A 26,812-nucleotide genomic window follows, 5' to 3' on the forward strand; every position below is an offset into this window, starting at 1 on the left:
CCCTTAGCTTCCCCGGTTCACAGTGCTACCGGGACCGTGATGAGGCTCGGGCATGCACATATCGAGAAACCGCATGATTTCAAGGAAGCTGTGGGCACCTGGGATGAGTCAGAGCAGTCAACAAGTTCTACTTCGTAGGAGGTTCGCTTCCCCTGTCGTCTGATCGCCTTCATTTCTCCTGTATTTTGTGCCTGCCCAGGATCTGTGTAACGGCAGAAATACTGAGACGCTTTCAAGGCAGTCCATTGATGCAGGATGGAAATGGTGATGATTGTTCAGTGTTAACCTTTCAGCGTCTTGAAGGCTTAATTTGGGAGAGGTGAGGGGCATTCAGAAGGCAGGGGTGATGGAGACTTCTGAATATCCTTTCAACCTCGGTCCAACAATTCCCATAGCCCTAACGGATCTTCTGCCCCGGGGGCCAGTCTCCCCTGTCCTGACACTCCAAGGGATCCCCTGGAAAGTCGGAAAACCCACCCTTCATCCCCTTTAAACATGGTGCTGACTTTGGGAGACAGAATACCCTGATCGGGCATTGTGTATGTTCAGCCTCGAATTGAAATTTAGTAACAATGGAATTTCAAGGAAGACCTCCCTGACCTCCCTGATCCCAAATGTGCTGATGGAAAAGAGTGTAGTTTCAGGGGGCAATGATCCTACCCGTTCTCCCGAAATCCTCTACAACGCCTTTCCTTGAAAGTTCTGTGGAATGTATTTATTTTATTTTTACACCATATTAACATTTGCTTTGTTTTCTGTTGTGACCAAAGCTTTTTTCTAACCCCTGAAGTTAATGTAGAAACAAAATGTGTGACTCTTTCTCTTTGCTTCTAGCATTTCATTTAAGATGAAACACATTGTCTTATGTATTCACAGCAGTATACCCACAGTAGGGACTAATTTGGTGTATGGCTACTATACCGTTTTAGGCGTAATCCATCCCCAAACAGTAACACCATGAATACCCTCTGTCACAAACAAATGTGAAATATCAAAGATGATGGTAGAAATGAAGGAAGAAAGAAGAAACACCGTCAAACCGTCTAGATTCATATCTTTCATTGTTTTTTTCTGGTCAGTTATCTATTGATGTCATTCTAAATATCTACATTTCAAGAAGTAGATATATTTTCCTTAAGCTTGTCATATTTGAAGACAGGGGTGTAACTGTTTGATAGAGTGTTCCTAAATTTGCATTCATTCAGAGTTCCCACTTGGTAATTAAGGGTTTGCGGATTCTACGAAAGATGGCATAAAAGTATTCATCCATCCTGTGATTATTTATTAATGTTGATGTTGTTTCTACTTTTTATGTCAGTTTATCTTATGTATAAGTTAAGCTCAATGGAAAGCCAACACACACACACCAAGAAAAAATACCCTAAGAGAGGTTTCCGATTGAGAGAAGCAAAAGTTGAAGAAATCATATTACCTCAAGTAACTACTTTCCTTCAGCATACTCGTCCTGGCTTGCATTAATGTGGTATCTTCAGGACATATGATGAAAAACATTTCTCGTATTCCAAACTTTAGTGTTAATTCGGGTCATAGAGTTACATACCAGTCATGTCTTTTGGTGCAGACTCCTATGTTACTTACCTTCCTCTCGTTTCCTTTAGGTACATGTATATACACTGCTTCTTTTCCAAGTTTTGCACTATCAGAGGGATTTCTCAGCTGAACGCGATGTGCGCAATCTGCTACCGTCAACACCAACAGGTGAACATAATTTCCGTCACTCCAAATAAGATTTCCTTACCCTTTAGCTTTCAAATAAACATTGGGAAAAACCAGGGCAAAGAAACCTCCTGAAGTAAATTTCAATTCCACTGAAACTGGGAAGAAAACAAAGGCAGACCAGGTTCACAAAGCAGCCTAGATTTCAGGTGCTTCCTTGAAATGCGCATTCACCCAAGACCCGCCCCTCCCCCCACATAACTCACAATGAGCACTGGGTAGCTAAGAGACAGGCCTCAAACACAGTGTCTCTTTCCTGGGGCTGAAAAGTTAAAGGGCACCCAACGTGGGTAGGAATGTTGGGGAGGAATTGTGGCCCTGTCATCCGAAGTAGCTGTGTAGACAGGCTTTTTCAGCCCACAGTATTAGGTACCCCCATGAGGTTTGGTGAGGATTTGGCTCTCCCAAAGTTCCAGGCGGCTTCCTGGTTTGTTGGGCTGCTTGGGGCTTTAAGAGAAATACCCCTGGCCCTGTTTTGCCCCAAGTTTCTTCTGATTGTCGCAGAAGCATTCTGTAGATTTGAGGATGGGCGCTTAGATTCCCTGGTTCCCAGAATTACCAGGACCGTGATGAGGCTCTGGCATGCACATTCCAAGAAACCGCACGATATCAAGCAAGCTCTGGGCACCTGGGATGAGTCAGACCAGTCAACAAGTTCTACTTTATAGGAGGTTTCTTTCCCCTGTTGTGTGATCGCCTTGATTTCTTGCTGTAATTTGTGCCTGCCCAGGATCTGTGTAATGGCAGAAATACTGAGACACTTTCAATGCAGTCCATGGATTCAGGACCGAAATGGTGATGATTGTTTGGTGTTACCTTTCAGTATCTTGAAGGCTTAATTTGGGAGAGGAGAGGGGACGTTCAGAAGGCAGGGATGAGGGAATCAACTGAATAGTCTTTTAACCTCGGACCAACAATTCCCATAGCCCTCCTGGATTCTCTGCCCGGGCTCCCAGACTCCCCCATCCTGACACTCCAAGCAATCCCCTGGAAACTGTGAAAACCCGCCCTTCAGCCCCTTGAAACATGGTGCTGACTTTGCGGGTCACAATACCCTGATAGGACACTGTGAGTGTTCAGCCTCGAATTGAAATTTCGTAACAATGGAAATTCAAGGACGACCTCCCTATCCTCCCTGATCCCAAATGTGCTGATGCTAAAGAGAGTCATTTCAGGTGGCGATGATCCTACCCTTTCTCCCGAAACCCTCCAAAAAGGCGTTCCTTGTCTATTCAGCCCGCTCTGACTTGCTTCCTTCAACCAGAGGGCAACCACTACCTGTGAAATGTATTTATTCTATTTTTACACCTTATTGACATTTGCTTTATTTTCTGTTGTGACAAAAGCTTTTTTCTAAACCGTTGAAGATAATGCATAAACAAAATGTGTCGATCTGTTTCTTTGCTTCTTGCATTTCTCTTAACCTGAAACACATTCTCTTATGTATTCACAGCAGTATACCCACCGTAGGGAATTATATTTGGTGTCCGGTACTGTATCTTTTAGGGATAATCCATACCCAACCAGCAACACCACTAATACCCTTTGTCACAAACAAATCCTAAATATCAAAGATGATGATAGAAAGGAAGAAAGAAAGAAGAAACACTGACAAGCGGTCTAGATTCATATCTTATATTCTTTTTTCTGGTCAGTTATGTATTGCTCTTATTCTAAATATCTATATTTAAATAAGCAGATATATTTTCCTTAAACTTGTCTTATTTGAAGTCAGGGGTGTAACCACTGGATAGAATGTTCCTAATTTTGCCTTCACTCAGTGATCCCTCTTGGTAGTTTAGAATTTGCGGATTTTAGGACAGGTGGCATAAAAGTATTAATCCTTCATTTGATTATTTATTAATGTTGATGTGTTTTCTAAATTCTATGCCACTTTAACTGATGTTTAAGTTAAGCTAAATGGAAAGCCAACACACACACACCAAGAAAAAACAACCTCAGGGAGATTTCCGATTGAGAGAAGCAAAAGTTGTAGGAATCATGTTACCTCAAGTAACTACTTTCCTTCAGCATACTGGTCCTGGCTTGCATTAATGTGGTATCTTGAGGACATACGATGAAAAACATTTCTCGTATTCCAAACTTTAGTGTTAATTAGGGTCATAGATTTACCTAACAGTCATGTCTTTTGGTGCAGACTCCTATGTTACTTAACTTCCTCTCGTTTCTTATAGATACGTGTATATACTCTGCTTCCTTTCCAACTTTCGCACTATCAGGGAGACTTCTCAGCTGAACGCGGTGCGCAGAATCTGCTATCGTCAACACCAACAGGTAAACATACTTCCCATCACTCCAAATAAGATTTCCTTACCCTTTAGCTGTCAAATAAACATTGGCAAAAACCAGGACAAAGAAACCTGCTGAAGGAAACTTCAATTCCACTGAACCTGGGAAGAAAACAGATGCAGACCAGGTTCACAAAGCGGCCTAGATTTCAGGTGGTTCCTTGAAACGTGCAGTCACCCAAGACCCGCCCCTCCCCCCATATACCTCACAATGAGCACTGGGTTGCTAAGAGACAGGCCTCAAGTATAGCGTCTCTTTCTTGGGTCTGAAAATTTAAAGGGCACCAAAGCTGGGTAGGAATTTTGGGGAGGAATTGTGGCCCTTACCATCTGACGTAGTTGTGTAGGCTGGCTTTTTCAGCCCACTTTATAAGTGTACCCATGAGGTTTGGTGAGCATTTGGCTCTCCCAAAAGTTCCAGGCGGCTTCCTGGTTTGTTGGGCTGCTTGGGGCTTTAAGAGAAATACCCCTGGCCGTGTTTTGCCCCAAGTTTCTTCTGATTGTCGCAGAAGCAGTCTGTGCATTTGAGGATGGGCCCTTAGCTTCCCCGGTTCACAGTGCTACCGGGACCGTGATGAGGCTCGGGCATGCACATATCGAGAAACCGCATGATTTCAAGGAAGCTGTGGGCACCTGGGATGAGTCAGAGCAGTCAACAAGTTCTACTTCGTAGGAGGTTCGCTTCCCCTGTCGTCTGATCGCCTTCATTTCTCCTGTATTTTGTGCCTGCCCAGGATCTGTGTAATGGGAGAAATACTGAGATGCTTTCAAGGCAGTCCATTGATGCAGGATGGAAATGGTGATGATTGTTCAGTGTTAACCTTTCAGCGTCTTGAAGGCTTAATTTGGGAGAGGTGAGGGGCATTCAGAAGGCAGGGGTGATGGAGACTTCTGAATATCCTTTCAACCTCGGTCCAACAATTCCCATAGCCCTAACGGATCTTCTGCCCCGGGGGCCAGTCTCCCCTGTCCTGACACTCCAAGGGATCCCCTGGAAAGTCGGAAAACCCACCCTTCATCCCCTTTAAACATGGTGCTGACTTTGGGAGACAGAATACCCTGATCGGGCATTGTGTATGTTCAGCCTCGAATTGAAATTTAGTAACAATGGAATTTCAAGGAAGACCTCCCTGACCTCCCTGATCCCAAATGTGCTGATGGAAAAGAGTGTAGTTTCAGGGGGCAATGATCCTACCCGTTCTCCCGAAATCCTCTACAATCCTCTAAAAAGTTCTGTGGAATGTATTTATTTTATTTTTACACAATATTAACATTTGCTTTGTTTTCTGTTGTGACCAAAGCTTTTTCCTAACCCCTGAAGTTAATGTAGAAACAAAATGTGTGACTCTTTCTCTTTGCTTCTAGCATTTCATTTAAGATGAAACACATTGTCTTATGTATTCACAGCAGTATACCCACAGTAGGGACTAATTTGGTGTATGGCTACTATACCGTTTTAGGCGTAATCCATCCCCAAACAGTAACACCATGAATACCCTCTGTCACAAACAAATGCGAAATATCAAAGATGATGGTAGAAATGAAGGAAGAAAGAAGAAACACCGTCAAACCGTCTAGATTCATATCTTTCATTGTTTTTTTCTGGTCAGTTATCTATTGATGTCATTCTAAATATCTACATTTCAAGAAGTAGATATATTTTCCTTAAGCTTGTCATATTTGAAGACAGGGGTGTAACTGTTTGATAGAGTGTTCCTAAATTTGCATTCATTCAGAGTTCCCACTTGGTAATTAAGGGTTTGCAGATTCTACGAAAGATGGCATAAAAGTATTCATCCATCCTGTGATTATTTATTAATGTTGATGTTGTTTCTACTTTTTATGTCAGTTTATCTTATGTATAAGTTAAGCTCAATGGAAAGCCAACACACACACACCAAGAAAAAATACCCTAAGAGAGGTTTCCGATTGAGAGAAGCAAAAGTTGAAGAAATCATATTACCTCAAGTAACTACTTTCCTTCAGCATACTCGTCCTGGCTTGCATTAATGTGGTATCTTCAGGACATATGATGAAAAACATTTCTCGTATTCCAAACTTTAGTGTTAATTCGGGTCATAGAGTTACATACCAGTCATGTCTTTTGGTGCAGACTCCTATGTTACTTACCTTCCTCTCGTTTCCTTTAGGTACATGTATATACACTGCTTCTTTTCCAAGTTTTGCACTATCAGAGGGATTTCTCAGCTGAACGCGATGTGCGCAATCTGCTACCGTCAACACCAACAGGTGAACATAATTTCCGTCACTCCAAATAAGATTTTCTTACCCTTTAGCTTTCAAATAAACATTGGGAAAAACCAGGGCAAAGAAACCTCCTGAAGTAAATTTCAATTCCACTGAAACTGGGAAGAAAACAAAGGCAGACCAGGTTCACAAAGCAGCCTAGATTTCAGGTGCTTCCTTGAAATGCGCATTCACCCAAGACCCGCCCCTCCCCCCACATAACTCACAATGAGCACTGGGTAGCTAAGAGACAGGCCTCAAACACAGTGTCTCTTTCCTGGGGCTGAAAAGTTAAAGGGCACCCAACGTGGGTAGGAATGTTGGGGAGGAATTGTGGCCCTGTCATCCGAACTAGCTGTGTAGACAGGCTTTTTCAGCCCACAGTATTAGGTACCCCCATGAGGTTTGGTGAGGATTTGGCTCTCCCAAAGTTCCAGGCGGCTTCCTGGTTTGTTGGGCTGCTTGGGGCTTTAAGAGAAATACCCCTGGCCCTGTTTTGCCCCAAGTTTCTTCTGATTGTCGCAGAAGCATTCTGTAGATTTGAGGATGGGCGCTTAGATTCCCTGGTTCCCAGAATTACCAGGACCGTGATGAGGCTCTGGCATGCACATTCCAAGAAACCGCACGATATCAAGCAAGCTCTGGGCACCTGGGATGAGTCAGACCAGTCAACAAGTTCTACTTTCTAGGAGGTTTCTTTCCCCTGTTGTGTGATCGCCTTGATTTCTTGCTGTAATTTGTGCCTGCCCAGGATCTGTGTAATGGCAGAAATACTGAGACACTTTCAATGCAGTCCATGGATTCAGGACCGAAATGGTGATGATTGTTTGGTGTTACCTTTCAGTATCTTGAAGGCTTAATTTGGGAGAGGAGAGGGGACGTTCAGAAGGCAGGGATGAGGGAATCAACTGAATAGTCTTTTAACCTCGGACCAACAATTCCCATAGCCCTCCTGGATTCTCTGCCCGGGCTCCCAGACTCCCCCATCCTGACACTCCAAGCAATCCCCTGGAAACTGTGAAAACCCGCCCTTCAGCCCCTTGAAACATGGTGCTGACTTTGCGGGTCACAATACCCTGATAGGACACTGTGAGTGTTCAGCCTCGAATTGAAATTTCGTAACAATGGAAATTCAAGGACGACCTCCCTATCCTCCCTGATCCCAAATGTGCTGATGCTAAAGAGAGTCATTTCAGGTGGCGATGATCCTACCCTTTCTCCCGAAACCCTCCAAAAAGGCGTTCCTTGACTATTCAGCCCGCTCTGACTTGCTTCCTTCAACCAGAGGGCAACCACTACCTGTGAAATGTATTTATTCTATTTTTACACCTTATTGACATTTGCTTTATTTTCTGTTGTGACAAAAGCTTTTTTCTAAACCGTTGAAGATAATGCATAAACAAAATGTGTCGATCTGTTTCTTTGCTTCTTGCATTTCTCTTAACCTGAAACACATTCTCTTATGTATTCACAGCAGTATACCCACCGTAGGGAATTATATTTGGTGTCCGGTACTGTATCTTTTAGGGATAATCCATACCCAACCAGCAACACCACTAATACCCTTTGTCACAAACAAATCCTAAATATCAAAGATGATGATAGAAAGGAAGAAAGAAAGAAGAAACACTGACAAGTGGTCTAGATTCATATCTTATATTCTTTTTTCTGGTCAGTTATGTATTGCTCTTATTCTAAATATCTATATTTAAATAAGCAGATATATTTTCCTTAAACTTGTCTTATTTGAAGTCAGGGGTGTAACCACTGGATAGAATGTTCCTAATTTTGCCTTCACTCAGTGATCCCTCTTGGTAGTTTAGAATTTGCGGATTTTAGGACAGGTGGCATAAAAGTATTAATCCTTCATTTGATTATTTATTAATGTTGATGTGTTTTCTAAATTCTATGCCATTTTAACTGATGTTTAAGTTAAGCTAAATGGAAAGCCAACACACACACACCAAGAAAAAACAACCTCAGGGAGATTTCCGATTGAGAGAAGCAAAAGTTGTAGGAATCATGTTACCTCAAGTAACTACTTTCCTTCAGCATACTGGTCCTGGCTTGCATTAATGTGGTATCTTCAGGACATATGATGAAAAACATTTCTCGTATTCCAAACTTTAGTGTTAATTCGGGTCATAGAGTTACATACCAGTCATGTCTTTTGGTGCAGACTCCTATGTTACTTACCTTCCTCTCGTTTCCTTTAGGTACATGTATATACACTGCTTCTTTTCCAAGTTTTGCACTATCAGAGGGATTTCTCAGCTGAACGCGATGTGCACAATCTGCTACCGTCAACACCAACAGGTGAACATAATTTCCGTCACTCCAAATAAGATTTCCTTACCCTTTAGCTTTCAAATAAACATTGGGAAAAACCAGGGCAAAGAAACCTCCTGAAGTAAATTTCAATTCCACTGAAACTGGGAAGAAAACAAAGGCAGACCAGGTTCACAAAGCAGCCTAGATTTCAGGTGCTTCCTTGAAATGCGCATTCACCCAAGACCCGCCCCTCCCCCCACATAACTCACAATGAGCACTGGGTAGCTAAGAGACAGGCCTCAAACACAGTGTCTCTTTCCTGGGGCTGAAAAGTTAAAGGGCACCCAACGTGGGTAGGAATGTTGGGGAGGAATTGTGGCCCTGTCATCCGAAGTAGCTGTGTAGACAGGCTTTTTCAGCCCACAGTATTAGGTACCCCCATGAGGTTTGGTGAGGATTTGGCTCTCCCAAAGTTCCAGGCGGCTTCCTGGTTTGTTGGGCTGCTTGGGGCTTTAAGAGAAATACCCCTGGCCCTGTTTTGCCCCAAGTTTCTTCTGATTGTCGCAGAAGCATTCTGTAGATTTGAGGATGGGCGCTTAGATTCCCTGGTTCCCAGAATTACCAGGACCGTGATGAGGCTCTGGCATGCACATTCCAAGAAACCGCACGATATCAAGCAAGCTCTGGGCACCTGGGATGAGTCAGAGCAGTCAACAAGTTCTACTTTATAGGAGGTTTCTTTCCCCTGTTGTGTGATCGCCTTGATTTCTTGCTGTAATTTGTGCCTGCCCAGGATCTGTGTAATGGCAGAAATACTGAGACACTTTCAATGCAGTCCATGGATTCAGGACCGAAATGGTGATGATTGTTTGGTGTTATCTTTCAGTATCTTGAAGGCTTAATTTGGGAGAGGAGAGGGGACGTTCAGAAGGCAGGGATGAGGGAATCAACTGAATAGTCTTTTAACCTCGGACCAACAATTCCCATAGCCCTCCTGGATTCTCTGCCCGGGCTCCCAGACTCCCCCATCCTGACACTCCAAGCAATCCCCTGGAAACTGTGAAAACCCGCCCTTCAGCCCCTTGAAACATGGTGCTGACTTTGCGGGTCACAATACACTGATAGGACACTGTGAGTGTTCAGCCTCGAATTGAAATTTCGTAACAATGGAAATTCAAGGACGACCTCCCTATCCTCCCTGATCCCAAATGTGCTGATGCTAAAGAGAGTCATTTCAGGTGGCGATGATCCTACCCTTTCTCCCGAAACCCTCCAAAAAGGCGTTCCTTGTCTATTCAGCCCGCTCTGACTTGCTTCCTTCAACCAGAGGGCAACCACTACCTGTGAAATGTATTTATTCTATTTTTACACCTTATTGACATTTGCTTTATTTTCTGTTGTGACAAAAGCTTTTTTCTAAACCGTTGAAGATAATGCATAAACAAAATGTGTCGATCTGTTTCTTTGCTTCTTGCATTTCTCTTAACCTGAAACACATTCTCTTATGTATTCACAGCAGTATACCCACCGTAGGGAATTATATTTGGTGTCCGGTACTGTATCTTTTAGGGATAATCCATACCCAACCAGCAACACCACTAATTACACACCAATGTCTCAGGAAAATAAATGTAAAATCTGGACCCATTGGCTGGTAAGTTCCCACTGACCAGGAACCTACAGGGCAGCAAGAGTCACAAAACAGACCATACTTCAAACTCTTGTTTGGACCCCTCCGCATGATCTTTATTATTATTAACGTGCATTTTGTGAAAAAGCAACATGTTCATATTAATACAAAAAAATCAAATGTTTTAAAAGGTGCACAATTAAAGGTCAGTCTCCCTCTCCTTCAGCTCCTGCTCCCTCAGTTCTACAACCTCTCAGACATTCACTTTACAATTTCTTGCATCTCCTTCATGGATAGGCCAACCCAGCCCAAGTGTTTATGTCTGTGTCTGATGTTATAGCCAATTTTCTGTGCATCTTTAAGTTTTTAATATAAATACTTATTGTTCAGTCACTAAATCAATCTTTTTTTAGAAAAATTTCCATGCTACACCTAATAGGCAATAAGCATCACCAAATAACAAAAGGTCCATACCAGAATACTCTTGAGAGTGAAAGGGGGTGATAAGACATAAACCAGGACTTCCCTAGACAAAGGCAAACATACAGGCATCCCGGAGCTAATCAAACATGTTTACAGTTCCAGTTCATAGAAGCATGATAATTTATACCATCATTGATTAGGAGTTCCTCTCGGGGTCCACTGCAGACAAATCCACTGCAACCTACTCCAGTGGACAATGTAGGGAGATTAAATGCATTAAAAGATAAGAAACTCAGCAGTAGGGTCTGCTCCCTCCTCAGTGCATAGGACTAACACCTCCCACAAGCATCCCAGGGCTCAAAGAACTCACCTAGGCCTAGTGTCTGAAGAGGTGAAGCCATCATCAAAGTCCTGGTTGCAACACCCGTGAGGATCCAAACACCATCACCTCTGCCTGGAACTGAATGTCATGGCAGGGAGAGACCAGCAGCTTCCAGCCCCACCCATGTAGGGACAGCCCTCAAAACCTTGGCCCCACCAGAGCCTCCCAACTTGGATGGCCCCACCTACTTCCTGAATGGGCAGCCCTTATCCTATCCAAAGGCACAGGCTCCTAGAGCCATCTCTGGTCACTCCCAGGGATGCAGGTTGGCCATGGAGGAAGGCGGTGCCCAAGCGCACACCGCTCACGTGACAACTGACTGACAGGAGGCCACATCCAAAGGGAGGGGCCTCCAACCACACCACTGACCGTCGAAACCTTAGGCCAGGCTCTCAAAGCTCCATCCACTGCTCCAATAGGCCCTGTGCTGACCTAAGAACCCCCTAGGGGTGTTGTGTTTGTCTATCTGTCTTGCTCTGTCAATGTCTGTCTTTTCTGTGCTTCTTCCTCTCCCTCCTTTCTTCCCTTGATCTCTTATCCTTCCCTCCCACCATTTTCCTTTCAGTGTCTCTTTCTTTTTCTCTGCCTCCATTGTTCTCCCACCCTATCCCATTGCTGCCTCTCTGTTTGCTTTATCTGGTCTCTGCCAAATGCCCTCCCTAGTGCCCAGAACAGGAGATGCCCCTTCTCTTAGTCCTAGTGTCCCTCACAGACAGACCAGATCCATGAAGGCCAAGTCCTAACCCCTGGGAGAGGCTCCAGTGGGCCTAGTGGGGTCATTTTAAGACAGAAAATATGGGTGCCTGGGCTTGAGGGTCACCTCTGAGATGATAGGTGTCACCCCTGCCCCTTGGCCTGATGTGCAGATTTCCCAGCACCTTCTCCTCCTCCCCACCACACTCCAATGAGCCCTAAGACCCATGAGAGTTAAAGAAAGTTCAGGAACCCAAGTCCTACCCAGGCCTTGAAGCCTGGTTTGGACCCTAAAGTGTGAGCCAGGCCACCTGGTCTCAAACCCTACTCCAGTAACTGACCACCTGGGTGACAGTGTGCTAAAACTCTGCATGTCTCACTGCCTTAGCTGAAAAACAGCAGTGATTCCAGGAGTTCTTGGGGGATTAAATACAGGGTAATGTATGTGGAGTGCTCAGAACAGGTCTGGCACAAAATAGTCCCTGTAAACATGTTTGTGATCATCATCACCATCATTGTCCTCATCATCATTATGTGACATGAGTGGTCCCTCAAATTAGCCAGCCAATGCCCTTCAGCAAGAGACTACCAGGACACAATTGCAGTTGATGATTGGGATTATTGCTCCTTGCAGCCTGGGAGAGCATTCACCATGGGGAAATGTGGGGTTTCTCTGTAACAGGATGTGAGAAATAAAAAATTATTAGATGGATTTAGTTGGAAGATTTGGGAGACAGTCTAATGATGTTCAAGTTTTGATGTTGTAAGAAAGTGGGAACAATTCTGCTCGGGTCTCTCAAAAAATCTTACCTACAGGGGGGCAGACTAGAACAAGGATGAAACTGTATGCAATTGGTAAAGATGTATCAGCTGCTCATTTCAGCTGAGAAAGATGTTTGGCATGTTGTGAGCTGCATGGGGACCATGGTTTTGCTCACCTTATTATGGTCTCAGAGTGGCATTGTCAGCTATTGGAGTTCTGTGAGATTTTGTCCAGGTGGAGAACATCATGGTCTGTATGTTAGTGTCAGATCTGTTTCCCGATGTCAGGGTCTGTTTTTCTTTCTCAGGCATCATCATTCACATGCATTCATTCAGAAAACACTTAATGAGCCCTGGCTGGGTGCCAGGCCCTGCAGCAGACACTGGGAACACAGTGTTGAACAAGACAGGCATGTCCTTGACCCTGGAGCTCCCAGCCTAGAGGGGAAGCAGGGACAGGAGGAGGGAGAAAAAAGGGGCAGGTGCTGCTGTCTGAAGGTGAGAGAGGGTTCCTTGAAGAAGAGACAGGGACACCTAGTGGGAAAGGTGATGGCCCCTAGGGAGGTGGGAACAGCCCATAGGGGATCCACGGGTGGTTTGGACAGGCAGCTGCAGAGCTAGGCCAGGGCTAGAACTCTAGGTCCAGGAAAACGTGTTAAGGCTTTTATTAGCATGTGGTTTATAAAGACAATAACAACAACAAAAGTAGAAAAGGACAGAGGGCAAGAACTGATAACTTTTAATATAAACAACCCTACAAAAATATTTATTGGTGTGGTAGTGTATCTGCAATATATAAAGGAAAAACAGAAGATAATAAATACTATGTACAGGATGCTCCAATTACACACACACACACACACACACACACACACACACGTACTATATATGCCCAAATACAAGGTGACACCAAGTCTAAATCAATTTTTATAAGTCAATTTCTATGGTACAGTAATGAAAAAGCATTTCTCACCAAGAGAATAAAAATCTCTCTAGCATTTCCTAAATATATAGACACTTGGGGAAATCAAATGTTTACTTATAATATTTAATTTATTAGTTTTGATGCAATTATATATTTAACTTAAATAGTATATGAAGTAATATCTATTGCTCTTTTCCACTTTCAAACTTTAAAAAATACCATATCTCCTTGTGCTAGATTTGATCATCTTTGCTTTCTGAATCCAAAAACAAAAGAGGAAATACAAGTTAGGGCTACAAACATGATGTGTATATGTTCAAGGATGGGTATGAAGATGTTCAAATGCTTTAACATGTGTTCTAAATAAAGCTTTCCTACAGACTCAAATGGGCAGTTTTTTAATTGGAGTCCTGTCATTGATGCTATCACAAGAGATGCTGAGTGGGGGACACCTCCAAGATTTTCATGTGTGGTCGGGACATAGGGGAGGTCAATCTTGTACATCACATGGGATTTGGACATTAAATTGAAAGTGATGGGGAGTGAGGAGCCATGAAGCAGAGAGGGATGTGATTGTGTGTAGGGATCTGAGATTCCAGTTTGGAAACAAAATTTTACTCAAATGGCACAGATGTCCATGTAAAAACACACATTGTACATAGCAGCCATTCAAGCTCACAATGTGGAGAATGTGTTAGCTCTGAAAATTCTATGATGACCCATCACCATGGTTTTCTGGTGATGCATATATGACCACAGTTCATTCCCTATGAGCACAGAGTGATTAAAAGTTGGTAGCAGGTAGAAGAGCTCTCAGCTTCACTCCTACAGTCTTTAGAGATGGGAAACCCAAACTGCTGCTCCAGAGGTATGTTCACATTGACCTTTGTAATTCAGTTCCTCCAAATGGGCTGGTTAACTCTTCCCAAGTATTTTTCATATTTTTTTCAGTTTCTCCTTTCAATTCTCATAAGACTCTTAAGTGTGTTTTATGGTTTGTTTTATTTCTCAATTTGTATTTTTGATTCTTCAATCAAGCTAGTTGCATTTAAAATTTTCTCCATTTAGAGCAATGCAGTATTTCTTGTTACATACTAAACCCCCTACTTCTCTTCACGATATGTATTTATGGGAAATTATATCAGTATCTATTTCAATGCTGTTTTTTTTAAATTGTATTTTGAAATAAATTCAAAGTTATAGGAACAGTTGCAAAAACAATACAAACCCCATACGCAGAACTCCAGCATACCCTAACCCCCCTCCCCCTATACCCTGATCCACCAACTTTAACATCCTGTCATACCACCGTTTCTTTCTTTCCCTCCCTCTCTCCCTCCCTATCTATCATCCATCATCTATTGCTCTGTCTTCTGAACGTATGAGAGCAAGCTGCACACTTCCTTGAACAAACGCTATAATTCACATGTACAATTCCGATGAACAAGAACATTCTTTTATGCAATCCCATTAAGCACAGCTAAGAAGTTCAAGAAATTCAATATTGACACAAAGCTTACATTCTATATTTCCTTTTTTTTTCCTTACATCTCAGCTGTGTCCCTTTGAGCCTCCTGTCCTCCATCCTCACATCTCATCCAGGATCAACCTTGGCAATCAATTGTCATCTATTTAGACTGTCTTTTTTTTTTTCAATTGTGGAAACATATATACAGCCTAAATCTTCCCATTCCAACCCCTCGCAAGCATTCCATTAGTGGGATTAATCACATTTAGAATGTTGTAATGCTATCACCTTCCCACCTTTCATTACTAGACATTTCCCTTCACCTCAAAGAGCAGCCCTACATTCATTTCTTAACTCCCCATTGCCCCTTCCCCCACTTCTCATAACCCATACTCTACTTTTCATCTGTATGGTCATATTCTCTGATACTTTCTTTGTGTTTACTGTGGGGCTTAAATTTAACCTCTTAAATCCACAACAATCTTATTTTTCTTTGATACCAACTGAACTTCATTAGGACATGTAAACTATGTTCCTATACTCCTCCATTCCCCCACCTTTATATAGTTCTTGTCAAAAATTATATATTTTACATTGAGTCCAAAACCACTGATTTGTTTTTAGAGTTTGTGTATTTTATATCATGTAGGAAGTAAATAATGGAGTTACAAATGAAAAATTATTGACTTCTATTTGTATTCCATTATGGTAAGAGAATGTGCTTTGAATATATTCAAATTTTTTTTTTTTTAATTTATTGTGGCTTGTTTTATGTCCCAGCATATGGTCTATTCTGGAGAAAGATCCATGACCACTAGAGAAAAATGTGTGTCCTGGTGATTTGGGATGCAAGGTTCTATATATGTCTGTTAAATTTCTCTATATCTCTCTCTCCTTTCTTTGTTTCTCTGTCAGTAGGGTTCCCTTTAGTACCTGAAGTAGGGCAGGTCTTTTATTGGCAAAATCTCTCAGCATTTGTTTGTGAAAAATTTATGCTCTCCCTCAAATTTGAAGGAGAGTTTTGCTGGATAAAGTATTCTTGGTTGGAAATTTTTCTCTCTCAGAATTTTAAATATGTCATGCCACGGCCTTCTCGCCTCCATGGTGGCCACTGAGTAGTCACTATTTAGTCTTATGTTGTTTCCTTTGTCTGTGGTGAATTGCTTTTCTCTTGCTGCTTTCAGAACTCGCTCCTTCTCTTAAGTATTTGACAGTCTGATCAGAATATGTCTTGGAGCAGGTTTATTTGGATTAATTCTATTTGGAGTTCACTGGATATTTATGCTTTGTGTATTTATATTGTGTAGAATGCTTGGGAAGTTTTCCCCAACAATTTCTTTGAATACAGTTTCTAGACCTTTCCCCTTCTCTTTCCCTCCCGGGACACCAATGAGTCTTCAATTTGGACGTTTTATTTTATCTATCATATCCCTGAGATCCATTTTGATTTTTTCAATTTTTTTCTCCATTCTTTCTTTTGTTCTTTCATTTTCTATTCTGTGGTCCTCTAGGACACTGAGTCATTGTTCAACTTCCTCTAATCTTGTATTATGAGTATCCAGAGTCTTTAATTTGGCCAACAGTTTCTTTTATTTCCATTAGATCTTCTATTTTTTTATTTACTCTTGCAAGTTCTTCTTTATGCTCTTCTAGGGTCTTCTTTATGTCCTTTATATCCTGTGCCATGCTCTCATTCTTTGATTGTAATCCTTTGATTAATTGTTCCAAGAACTGTGTCTCTTCTGATATTTTGATTTGGGTGTTTGGGATTGGGTTCTCCATGTCATCTGGTTTTATCATATGCTTTAAGATTTTCTGTCATTTTTGGCCTCTTGGCATTTGCTTTGCTTGATAGCATTCTTTCAAGTTGTAAAAAATTCAATTTGTGGGGCATGTGTCTGGGTGGTTAGGGAGGCAGGGCAGCTTTAATAATCAAACCTCCCAGGTTTGATTCCCAGAGATTCAAGGCTGATGCAAGAGTCTAAGCCTTCATTTCAGTTTTGCCCCAGATTTTCTCTGCCACTGTCCAACAAGCCCCCAGCAATGATGTAGCTTCCCTGGGTTTTCCAAGCGGGTCCCACTTCTCAGCTGTGATCTTCCAGGACCTCTGCTGAGTGAAGGCTGTGTTACATAAGTGCAGGCCATCCCTCAAGGGAAGCCCCAGGCTGCCAGGCCATGCAAGGGTGCTCCCAGCCTGATGCAAAGATGGCTGAATGGGACATCTCAACCCTCCTTTTCACACAGCTCTGCCTTCCCAGCTCCAGGATAACTAGCTGTGTATGTACCCAATGCCACTGTCTGTGGCCAATATTGTGGCATGTGCATGGTGCTGTGGGATACACCCCCCATCACACTGGGTTTCCTGGCATGGCTCTGGGCTGTGGGTACGGCCCCAGGCAGGAGTGTCTTCAGCCCACCAGGGAGGTAACTACAAGCAGCATGGTTTCTTTCTCCTTTTGGTTCTCCCCTCTGCCCCCCAGTCCTGAGGGAATCAGCAGCAGTCTATCCTCCATGCCAGATGCTAAGAGGTTGGCACAGCCCTCTCCTTCTGTGCTTCGCTGCATGGTTCTCACCATCATAACTGCAGCTGCTCCTTTTTTTTTTTTTTTTTTAAAAGAACTAGTCCATCTCCAAATGCCAACCCCTTATTTCCTCATACCACAGCATGGCTGTGAGCCTTTCAGCTGGCTTACTCACTCATTTCAGAATGCAGACTTCTGGTTTCACCAAGTGCACACTCCCTGTGGTTTTAGCAGAACTTGTCCAGCTGGTGCATTGCTGAAACTGGTGTTCTGGGTCACTTTCTGGTCTTTAGTATTTTTCACAGAGGTGTTTTTTTTGCCCTGTATCACCTAGCTGCCATCTTAGGTTCTTTCTCAATGCTGTTTTGACTTCAGCAAATACTGAAATCATTTAATTTAAAAATATTTGGAGTGTATCCAAAATGAGCTATTTGAGTAGGAGACATTTCACACAACGAAGGGTGCTTATCCTTGTTCTTTGTTTTGTAAATGCACTTTTATTGAGATATAGTCACATACCATACAAGTCATCTGAATTATACAATTACTGGTTCACAGTATCATTATCTAGTAGTGCATACATCATGATGATCAATTTCAGAACAGTTTCATTACTCCAGAAAATAAAAATTAAAAAGAAAATCCACACATTTGCATATCCCTTCCCCCAATTATTGACCCCCACTACTTGTGTGGTACATTTGCCCTCCTCCAGTGCTGGCGACTTCTCTAGTTTTTGGAGGTGATTTTGTCCACCAGGGGGCACTGTGGGTTCAGAAATGGCTGCTGGGCAGGGTCCCACAGAAGGAAGATGGGGTTGGAGGCTGTACCACAGTGAAAGGGTAAACTGTGAAGGAGGTTAGAGAGGTGGGATGTGAGAACCAGGGCTGGGGTTTGCTAAGGAGAAAATACAAGTTTGAAAGTGGGGTTGTGACAGGACCTGAGGAATGTTTTCAGGCTCCCTGTGGTAGCTGTGGGGAGAGTGCCCTTAGAGGACATGGGAGGAAGCAGGAGGACATAGTGGGAGCTCCTGCCTCTCCTGTTCCTGCTCCTGATCTGCCCCTTGATGGCAGTGGACTGATCTGAGGACAGACAGGAGCTGGCATCAGTCAGACTTGGTTTTGGTTTGTAGAGGTTTTTGCAACAAATGAGGGGGCAAGGGTACCTCCTAGAGCTTGGCTTTGACCTCTGAATTTGGGAGGAAGAAAGAGGAAAAAGTATGAAAAAAATTAAAGAAATTTTATTGACACAAGAGAACTGAAATGATATTTTTGAAAAGAAATCTAGTACAGAATAACAGGTGTAATATAATCCTATCCACAAAAATTATAAATATATATACTATTCATTTCCTGTATTTATTCAATAATGGAAAATGCCCCCTGTTCTAGTTTGCTAATGCTGCCAGAATGCAAAACACCAGAGATGGATTGGCTTTTATAAAAGGGATTTATTTGGTTACACAGTTACAGTCTTAAGGCCATAAAGTGTCCAAGGTAACACATCAGCAATCAGGTACCTTCACTGGAGGATGGCCAATGGTGTCCAGAAAACCTCTGTTAGCTGGGAAGGCATGTGGCTGTCATCTGCTCCAAAGTTCTGGTTTCAAAATGGCTTTCTACCAGGACATTCCTCTCTAGGCAGCAGTTCCTCAAAAATGTCACTCTTAGTTGCACTTGGGGTATTTGTCCTCTCTCAGCTTCCCCAGAGCAAGAGTCTGCTTTCAAAGGCCATCTCCAAACTGTCTCTCATCTACAGCTCCTGTGCTTTATTCAAAGTATCTCTCTTGGTTGTAGCTCCTCTTCAAAATGTCATTCACAGCTGCACTGAGTTCCTTCTCTTTGAGACAGCTCATTTATATGGCTCTACTGATCAAGGTCCACCCTGAATAGGTGGGGCCATGCCTCCATGGAAATTATCTCATCAGAATTATAACCTACAGTTGGGTGGGGCACATTTCCATGCAAACAACCTAATCCAAATGTTCCAACTTAATCCCCACTAATATGTCTGCCTCACAAATTGCATTAAAGAATATGGCCTTTTCTGGGGGACATAATACATTCAAACTGGCACATTACACTCCCTGGGACCCAGAAAAACATTCTTTCCAAATACAAAATGCTTTCATCCCATGACAATATCACAGAAATATAAATCATTTCAGTAACAATAGTTAAGTACAAGATCCCATTAAATCAGTTACAGGCATGGTCTGTTCTAAGGCATAATTCCCCTCTAGCTGTGGACCTGTGAAACATAGAACAAGTTATGTACTTCCAATATACAAAGGAGAGACATTCATGGGCTATACATTCCCATTGCCATAAGGAGAAACAGTAAGGAAAACAGGTTAGCAGGACCAAAACAGTTCCTAAAACCTGCAGGACAAACTCCACTAGATTTCAAAGTCTGAGAGTCATTAACAGGATGATGTTGCATCCTTGGGGCTTGAGAGAGCAGGAATCTAACCCTTCCTAAGGGCCTTTGCAACAACCCTTTCCTCTCCAAATGCTGTGGTGAGTGCTCCTACATATCCACACATTGGGGAGATCACCTTTTCAGCCCCATCCTCCTCAAACATTGGGGCAGTACCCAGATTCTCTTCCAGCTCCAGGGCACACACTCAACCCCTTCAGAACAGTGGGGTGGCAGCCAGGCTCTCCCCATTCCCCTGGGAATGTGCAACACCCTCTTTGGGTCCTGGGGTGGCAAAGCTCTTCTGGAGCATCAAGGCAGAAGGCCCACCCTTGACCTCTAGGGCAAACTCACTCTTTCCATGTGTGTGGGCTACTCCACTCTCCCAGCCCAAGACCCCTTGGCTTCAGACATCAAGCTCCATGGCACTGTGTTTGAAGAAATTTTTCCTTCAGTTTGTTCCTTGTCTATCCCCTCCAGTCCAGACCAGCAGCAGCTTTGTCAATAAAGATCTCACAAAAATTCTGTTGGCTTCACATGAATAACACAGGGGTCAAAGCCATCAGACAATAGGACTTTCCACAAATCCTTCCTGCTTAACTCCTTCTCCAATCTTGGCTTGTTCTGAAATGGCAGCTGGGTTCCATATTTGGTTGCATCCTTATGTTGGGCTGTAGCTTCTTGGGTTTCACCCCCTGGAAGCCCAGAGTTTTTCAGGCCATCAATTTGTGGTTTCTTTGGAACCAAGAGTCCATTTCTCAGCTTATCTCTGTCCTCTACATTTTACTATAAGCTGCAAGTAAAATCCAGGCTATTTCTTGTGTGTTTTGCTTGGAGATCTCATAAGCTAAATATTCCAGGTCATCACTTTCAAATTCTGCCTTCCATCCAACAACAGGACTCAATTTTGCCAAATTCTCTGCCACTTTAAAACAAGGATCACCTTCCTTTCAGTTTGCAAAAATGCATTCATCATTTCTGCTCAAAACCTCATCAGAAGTATCTTTAGAGTCCATATTTCCACAAGCAGTCTCTTCAAAGCAGTTTAGGTCTTTTCTGTCAAGCTCCTCACAATTCATCCAGAATCTTTCCCTTATCCATTTAAAAAGCCATTCCAACATGTTTGGTGTTTGCAAACACAGCAGCACAAGAAGAAGCACCTCACTCCTGGTACCAAAATCTGTTCTAGTTTGCTAATGCTGCCAGAATGCAAAACACCAGAAATGGATTGGCTTTTATAAAAGGAGGTTTATTTGGTTACACAGTTACAGTCTAAAGGCCATAAAGTGTCTGAGGCAATGCAACAATCAGGTACCTTCACTGGAAGATAGCCAGTGGTGTTCAGAAAGCCTCTGTTAGCTGGGAAGGTGTGTGGCTGGCATCTGCTCCAAAGTTCTGGTTTCAAAATGGCTTTCTCCCAGGACATTCCTCTCTAGGCAGCTGTTCCTCAAAAATGTCACTTTTAGTTGCACTTTGTGTATTTGTCCTTTCTGAGCTCCTTTGGAGCAAGAGTCTGCTTTCAACGGCCCCTCTTCAAACTGCTCTCATCTGCAGCTCCTGTGCTTTCTTCAAAGTGTCCCTCTTGGCTGTAGCTCCTCTTCAAAATGTCACTCACAGCTGCACTGTGTTCCTTCTGTTTGCCAGCTCATTTATATGGCTCCACTGATCATGGCCCACCCTGAATGGGTGGGGCCATGCCTTCATGGAAATTATCTCATCAGAGTTATAACCTACAGTTGGGTGGGGCACATTTCCATGCAAACAACCTAATCCAAATGTTCCAACTTAATCCGCACTAATATCTCTACCTCAGAAGTTTGCATCAAAGAATATGGCCTTTTCTGGGGGACATGATACATTCAAACCAGCACATGCCCTATGGACTTTATACTCTGGGGTGCAGGGAATATAATTGTAAGCACCTCCTTGTGACTGCTCCCCACTGCTGCTACTTTATGTTTAAATTGGCAAATATCCTCATGGATGAGTCTGGAGTTTGATTAGTAAAGAGCAGGGCCCTGGGGATCACAGGGGCTGGGGAGGCAGGACATCCCCTGGGGAAACTCCCTTATGCTCTGGGAGGCAGTGGGGGTGGAACTGGTTCAGGGGCAATGAGGCCTTGTGTCAGCACTAGGATCAGTCCCACAAGCCGGGGGCTCACAGAGGTCTTCAAGGGCTGAGGGCGAAGTGGGTGCTCAGTGGCATGTTGTCCCAGCCTGAGAGCCTTTTCAGGGAGAAAAAGTTTTTCAGCCACATCCTCCTGGCTGAGGCTCAGGAGGCAGAACACACTGTAGGGTCCCACCAGTAGGCTTAGTCACCATATGGAGCAGAGATAAAAGTCAGGTCCCAGTGAGCAGATCTGAGTGAAGTCCCCTCCCACCTAATATCCAGGCAGCCTGGTGGATAAAGTCCCTGAGGCTGCCCTGCCCACCTGTGGGTCTCAGCAGAGCTCTGGGTGCCTCCACCAAGGCCTGGGCTCCCTGCCTCCTCATGCTCCTGGCTCACTGCACAGGTGAAACACCCTGTTATTAGTTCATGGGGGACCCATTTCTTTACTCCATCCCAGGCCCACTTGGAGCCTTTGTTGTGAACTCACTATCCTTCTTTTCCTTTGCAGGGTCCTGGGCTCCATCTGTTCTCACTCAGCCTCCCTCAGTGCCTGAGGCTACGGGACAGACACCATCTCCTATTCTGGAAGCAGCAGTAACATTGGGGCTTATAACTGTGTTCTGGTACCAACAGTACCTGGGAACAGCCCCCAAACTCATCATTCATGGTGTCAGTTCTCAGCCCTCAGGGATCCCTGGTCACTTCTCTGGCTCCAAGTCTGGGAACATGGCCTCCCTGGGCATCTCTGGGCTCCAGCTTGAGGATGAGGTGCAGTATCACTGTCAATCATATACAAGCAGTGGTACTTCCCACAGTGGACCAAGTTCATGGGGAAATGTGACCAAAACCTCAGACTTTGATATCTGCTGTCTCTTCTGTTCATCAGCACAGCTACAGGTGTTTCCATAATTTAACCCAACTTAAAATGTTGTTGCTCCTTAAAATGAACTTAAAAAGGAAAACATTTACCCAAGAGAACTAAATTGGGCAAATGAAAATATAAGCTCCCTCCTTCCTCTGATTTGGCTCAAGACTGCAGAATTGTATTTGCTCTACCATGGCAAGAACAAGGGAAGGGCTGTGTTCTCATTTAGCCTGAGATGATTCACGGCCATCTGCTCTGTGATGTCTTCCCTGCAACTCCAGGTGGGCTCATGACCTCCAGATCCAGTGACGTGGAGCTCCCTCCATTCTCCCCACCTCATCTTTCTCTCAGTAACAAGCAGTGAACCAGATGGTCCCAGCATTAATTGCCTCTTGCTGGGTAACTAATTACCACAAATCTAGCAGCTTCATCAACAGCATCTGCTATCTCTTGTCATCACCAGGTCAGGTCTCTGCCTGCAGCTTCCCAGGTCCTCTGCTCAGGGTTCTCCTGGGCTGGGTCCAGGTTAGGGACAGCTCCCTCTCACCTGGAGGCTGACTGAGGGGAATCCACCTCTATCTCTTGGCAGGACTCATTTTCTCACTGCTGTGTGATGGGGTCCACAGCTTCCTGTAAACAGTGGGCTGTCAGGCTCCCTCTTTCCCTGGAGGGGCCTCAGCTCCCAGCCACTTGGTCCCCTCATAGGGGAAGTTCCCAGCAGGGCCCTTTGCTTCTTCAAGGTTGGCAGGAGCATCTCCCTCTCCAGTTTACTAAGAGAGTCTTATAAAATGTTGCCTACTCACAGGAACCAGGTCTGATTGTCCACCCAGGTAAGGTGGTCAAGGGGGAGGTATCCCATCATTTTTGTCATATTTTACTGATTAGAAGCAAATCACAATTTCCACTTACATTCAAAGTGATGGTTTATGCAAGGAGATGAATCATTGGGATGGCCAAAAATTTGACCCTCCACAGTCCATAAAAAGGGACTTTTTCTCTTCTGTTCACATCCACTTTGAAAGCCTATTGTGAAAAGTTGCTGCAAATTTGCTGAGGAAACAGTGAGAACTAGAAGACCTGGTCTCTGCTCTTTCAGTGTACCCCCTCATCCTTCCTTCCTTCTTGGTCATCTGAATCAGGGGAACATTTATGTGACTGACCCCTCTGCTGTCAAGGACTAGCCCTTCCCTCTGATCTCTGACCACTGCACTGAAGCCAACTCTGGCTCCTTCACTCACTCAATTCTTAGGATGTGCTCACTACAAATGGCTTCTCTATCCTTCAGTGAGAAAGTCACAGGGGAATGTCCACACGGGTGCCAATTCAATTCCTCATATACTTCAAAAGAACTTGTTTGACTGAATGCAGGAGACATGAGAGTCAAAATGAATGGTATTAGAGTATTCCAATATCAGACAAGACTTAACACCAAGAGGCAACAGCCTTGTTAAGATCAACTATCAGATGCAGCCCCCTTCTCCATATGGTCAGCATCCCCTGTAAATATGAACAAGTTTGGTTGCTCACTTCCAAGACACCCCTGAAGATGGAGAAAGAAATTAAGTGAGAGGAAAGAGTAGCAAAAAACAAGGTAAGATTGAACAAAGGTCTATGAACACTAAAACTTTATATAATTCTGTATATACATTTTGGTGCTGGGGGGTTGGAATAGCTGGAAGGAGGTAAATGACATGGTGAAACTGTAGCCTATAGTATTGCTTGGGATCTGCTCTGTAGCTGCTTAATGAATTGCACCTTAAAGGTCTTCACCTTTCCGTACTTGTATCACATAATAAGGGAAGAACTGAAATTGTGGAACTGCAACCCAGAAAAATTTTTTCTGCTTTAATTTTTTATTAAATTTAGTTTTAATGAGATGTATTCAAGTACCATACAATCATCCATGGTGTACAATCAAATGTTCACAGTACCATTATATAGCTGTGTATTCATCACCCCAATCTATTTCTGAATATTTTCCTTACACAGAAAGAATAAAAATATGAATAAATCTAAAAAAGAACACCCAAATCATCCACCCCATCTAAACCTATTTTTCGTTTAGTTTATCTCCCCATTTTTTCTACACATCCATCCATACACTGAATAAAGGGAGTGTGATCCAAATGTTTTCACAATCATACCATCACCCCTTGTAAACTACATTGTTATACACTCATCTTCGAGTCAAGGATACTGGGTTGGAGTTTGATATATTCAGGTATTTACTTCTAGTTTGGTAATTCTACCAGAATGCAAAACACCAGAAATGGACTGGCTTTTATAAAGGGTGTTTATTTGGCTACACAGTTACTGTCTTAAGGCCATAAAGTGTCCATCAACAAAGTGTACCTTCGATGGAGAAAGGCCATTGGCATCCAGAAAATCTCTGCTAGATTGGAAGCATGTGGCTGGCATCTGCTTGCTCCCAGGTTGCATTTCAAACCAGCTATCTCCAAAATGTCTGCATCAGCTTCCAATGACCATCTTCAAAATATCTGTCTCAGCTACAGCAGTGAGATCTTGTAGCATTTCATTTAAGATCAAAGATATTCTCATATATTCACAGGAAGATTTTCACAATCAGGGAATTAAATTTGCTGTACTGCTAGAATACCATTTTATGCCCAATCCACAACAAACCAATAACAACATTAATGGCTTTTATAAAAAACAAATCCTAAATATCACTAATGGTGACAGAAATGAAGGAAGAAAGAAAAAAACACCTATAACAAGTCTAGATTCATATCACATATTGCATTTTTTGTCAGGTATCTATTCATCTTATTCCAAATATATATATACATTTAAATAAATATTAAAATTTTCCTTCAGCTTCTCATATTTGAAGAAGGGTGTGTAATCATTTTATAGGATGTTCTTCAATTTTCATTTATTCAATGTTTCCTCTTGGTAATCTAGAGTTTGCAGATTTTTGGCAGGATGCCATAAAAGTATTAACCCATCAGGTGATTATTTACTAATGTTGAATTTTTTTTACAAATTTTTATTTCATTTTATCTAATGTTTAACATAATCTAAAGTGAAAGCCAACACACAAACACCAAAAAAAAAAAAAAATTTTTTTTCATATTGTAAAAAGCAGAAGTTTAAGAAATAAAATTACCTAAAGTGAGTATATTACATCAGCTTAATGCTCCTAGCTTGCATTAATGTGATATCTTCAAGTCATTTGATGAAAAATATTTCTCATATTCTAAACTCTACTGTTAACTCAGGACATATATTTTCATTCTGGTCACATATTTTGCCTCATACTCCTATGTTACTTATTTTCCTGTCATTTCTTGTAGATAGTTATATACACACTAGTTCATTTCCAAACTTGCACTTTCAGATATAGATTTCTCAGCTGAACATTATGTGCACAATCTGCTATGGTCAACACCAACAGTTACACATTCTTTCCATCACTATAAATAAGCTTTCTTAACCCAATAGTTGCAAAAAAAAAAAAAAAAAAAAATTGGGAAACAACAGCACTAAGAAACCTCCTGAAGGAAACTTCAATTCAGCTAGAATCTGGAAAGAAAACAGAGGCAGACCAGGTTCACAAAGTGGCCTATATTTCAGGTGGTTCCTTGAAATGTGAATTCACACACTCTGTGCCCCTCCCCCCACATGCATCACAATGAGCACTGGGTTGCTAAGAGACAGGCCCCAAATAAAATGTCTCTTCCTGGAGTCTGAAATATAAAGGGCACCACACCTCCGTAGAAATTGGTAGGAGGATTTGTGGCCACTACAATCTGAAGTAGCTGTGTAGGCATGCTTCTGCAGCCCACAGGATCAGATGCACCCCTGAGGTATGGTGAGAATTTGGATTTCCCAAATATTCCAGGGGGCTTCCTGGTTTGTTTGGTTGCTTGGGGCTTTAAGATAAACACCCCTGGCCATGTTTTGGACAACGATTATTTTGAGTGGCACAGAAGCTATCTGTGGATTTGAGGATGGGTGCTTAGTATCCCTGGTTCTCTGTTTGACCAGGGCCCATTATGGGGCTTGGGCATGCATATTCCAAGAAACC

General features: G+C 42.9%; 1 gene segment (V, D, J or C); it reads left to right on the top strand.

Annotated features, from left to right (window-relative positions):
* Positions 1-1,488: 1,488 nt before the first annotated feature.
* Positions 1,489-22,805, top strand: LOC119518064. The segment is given in 4 exon segments: positions 1,489-1,719; positions 6,197-6,296; positions 8,510-8,609; positions 22,405-22,805. Coding segments are annotated over 3 exon segments (597 nt in total).
* Positions 22,806-26,812: the final 4,007 nt, after the last annotated feature.

This window comes from Choloepus didactylus, chromosome 21 (genome assembly GCF_015220235.1).
Source record: "Choloepus didactylus isolate mChoDid1 chromosome 21, mChoDid1.pri, whole genome shotgun sequence".
Taxonomy (NCBI): Eukaryota; Metazoa; Chordata; class Mammalia; order Pilosa; family Megalonychidae; genus Choloepus; species Choloepus didactylus.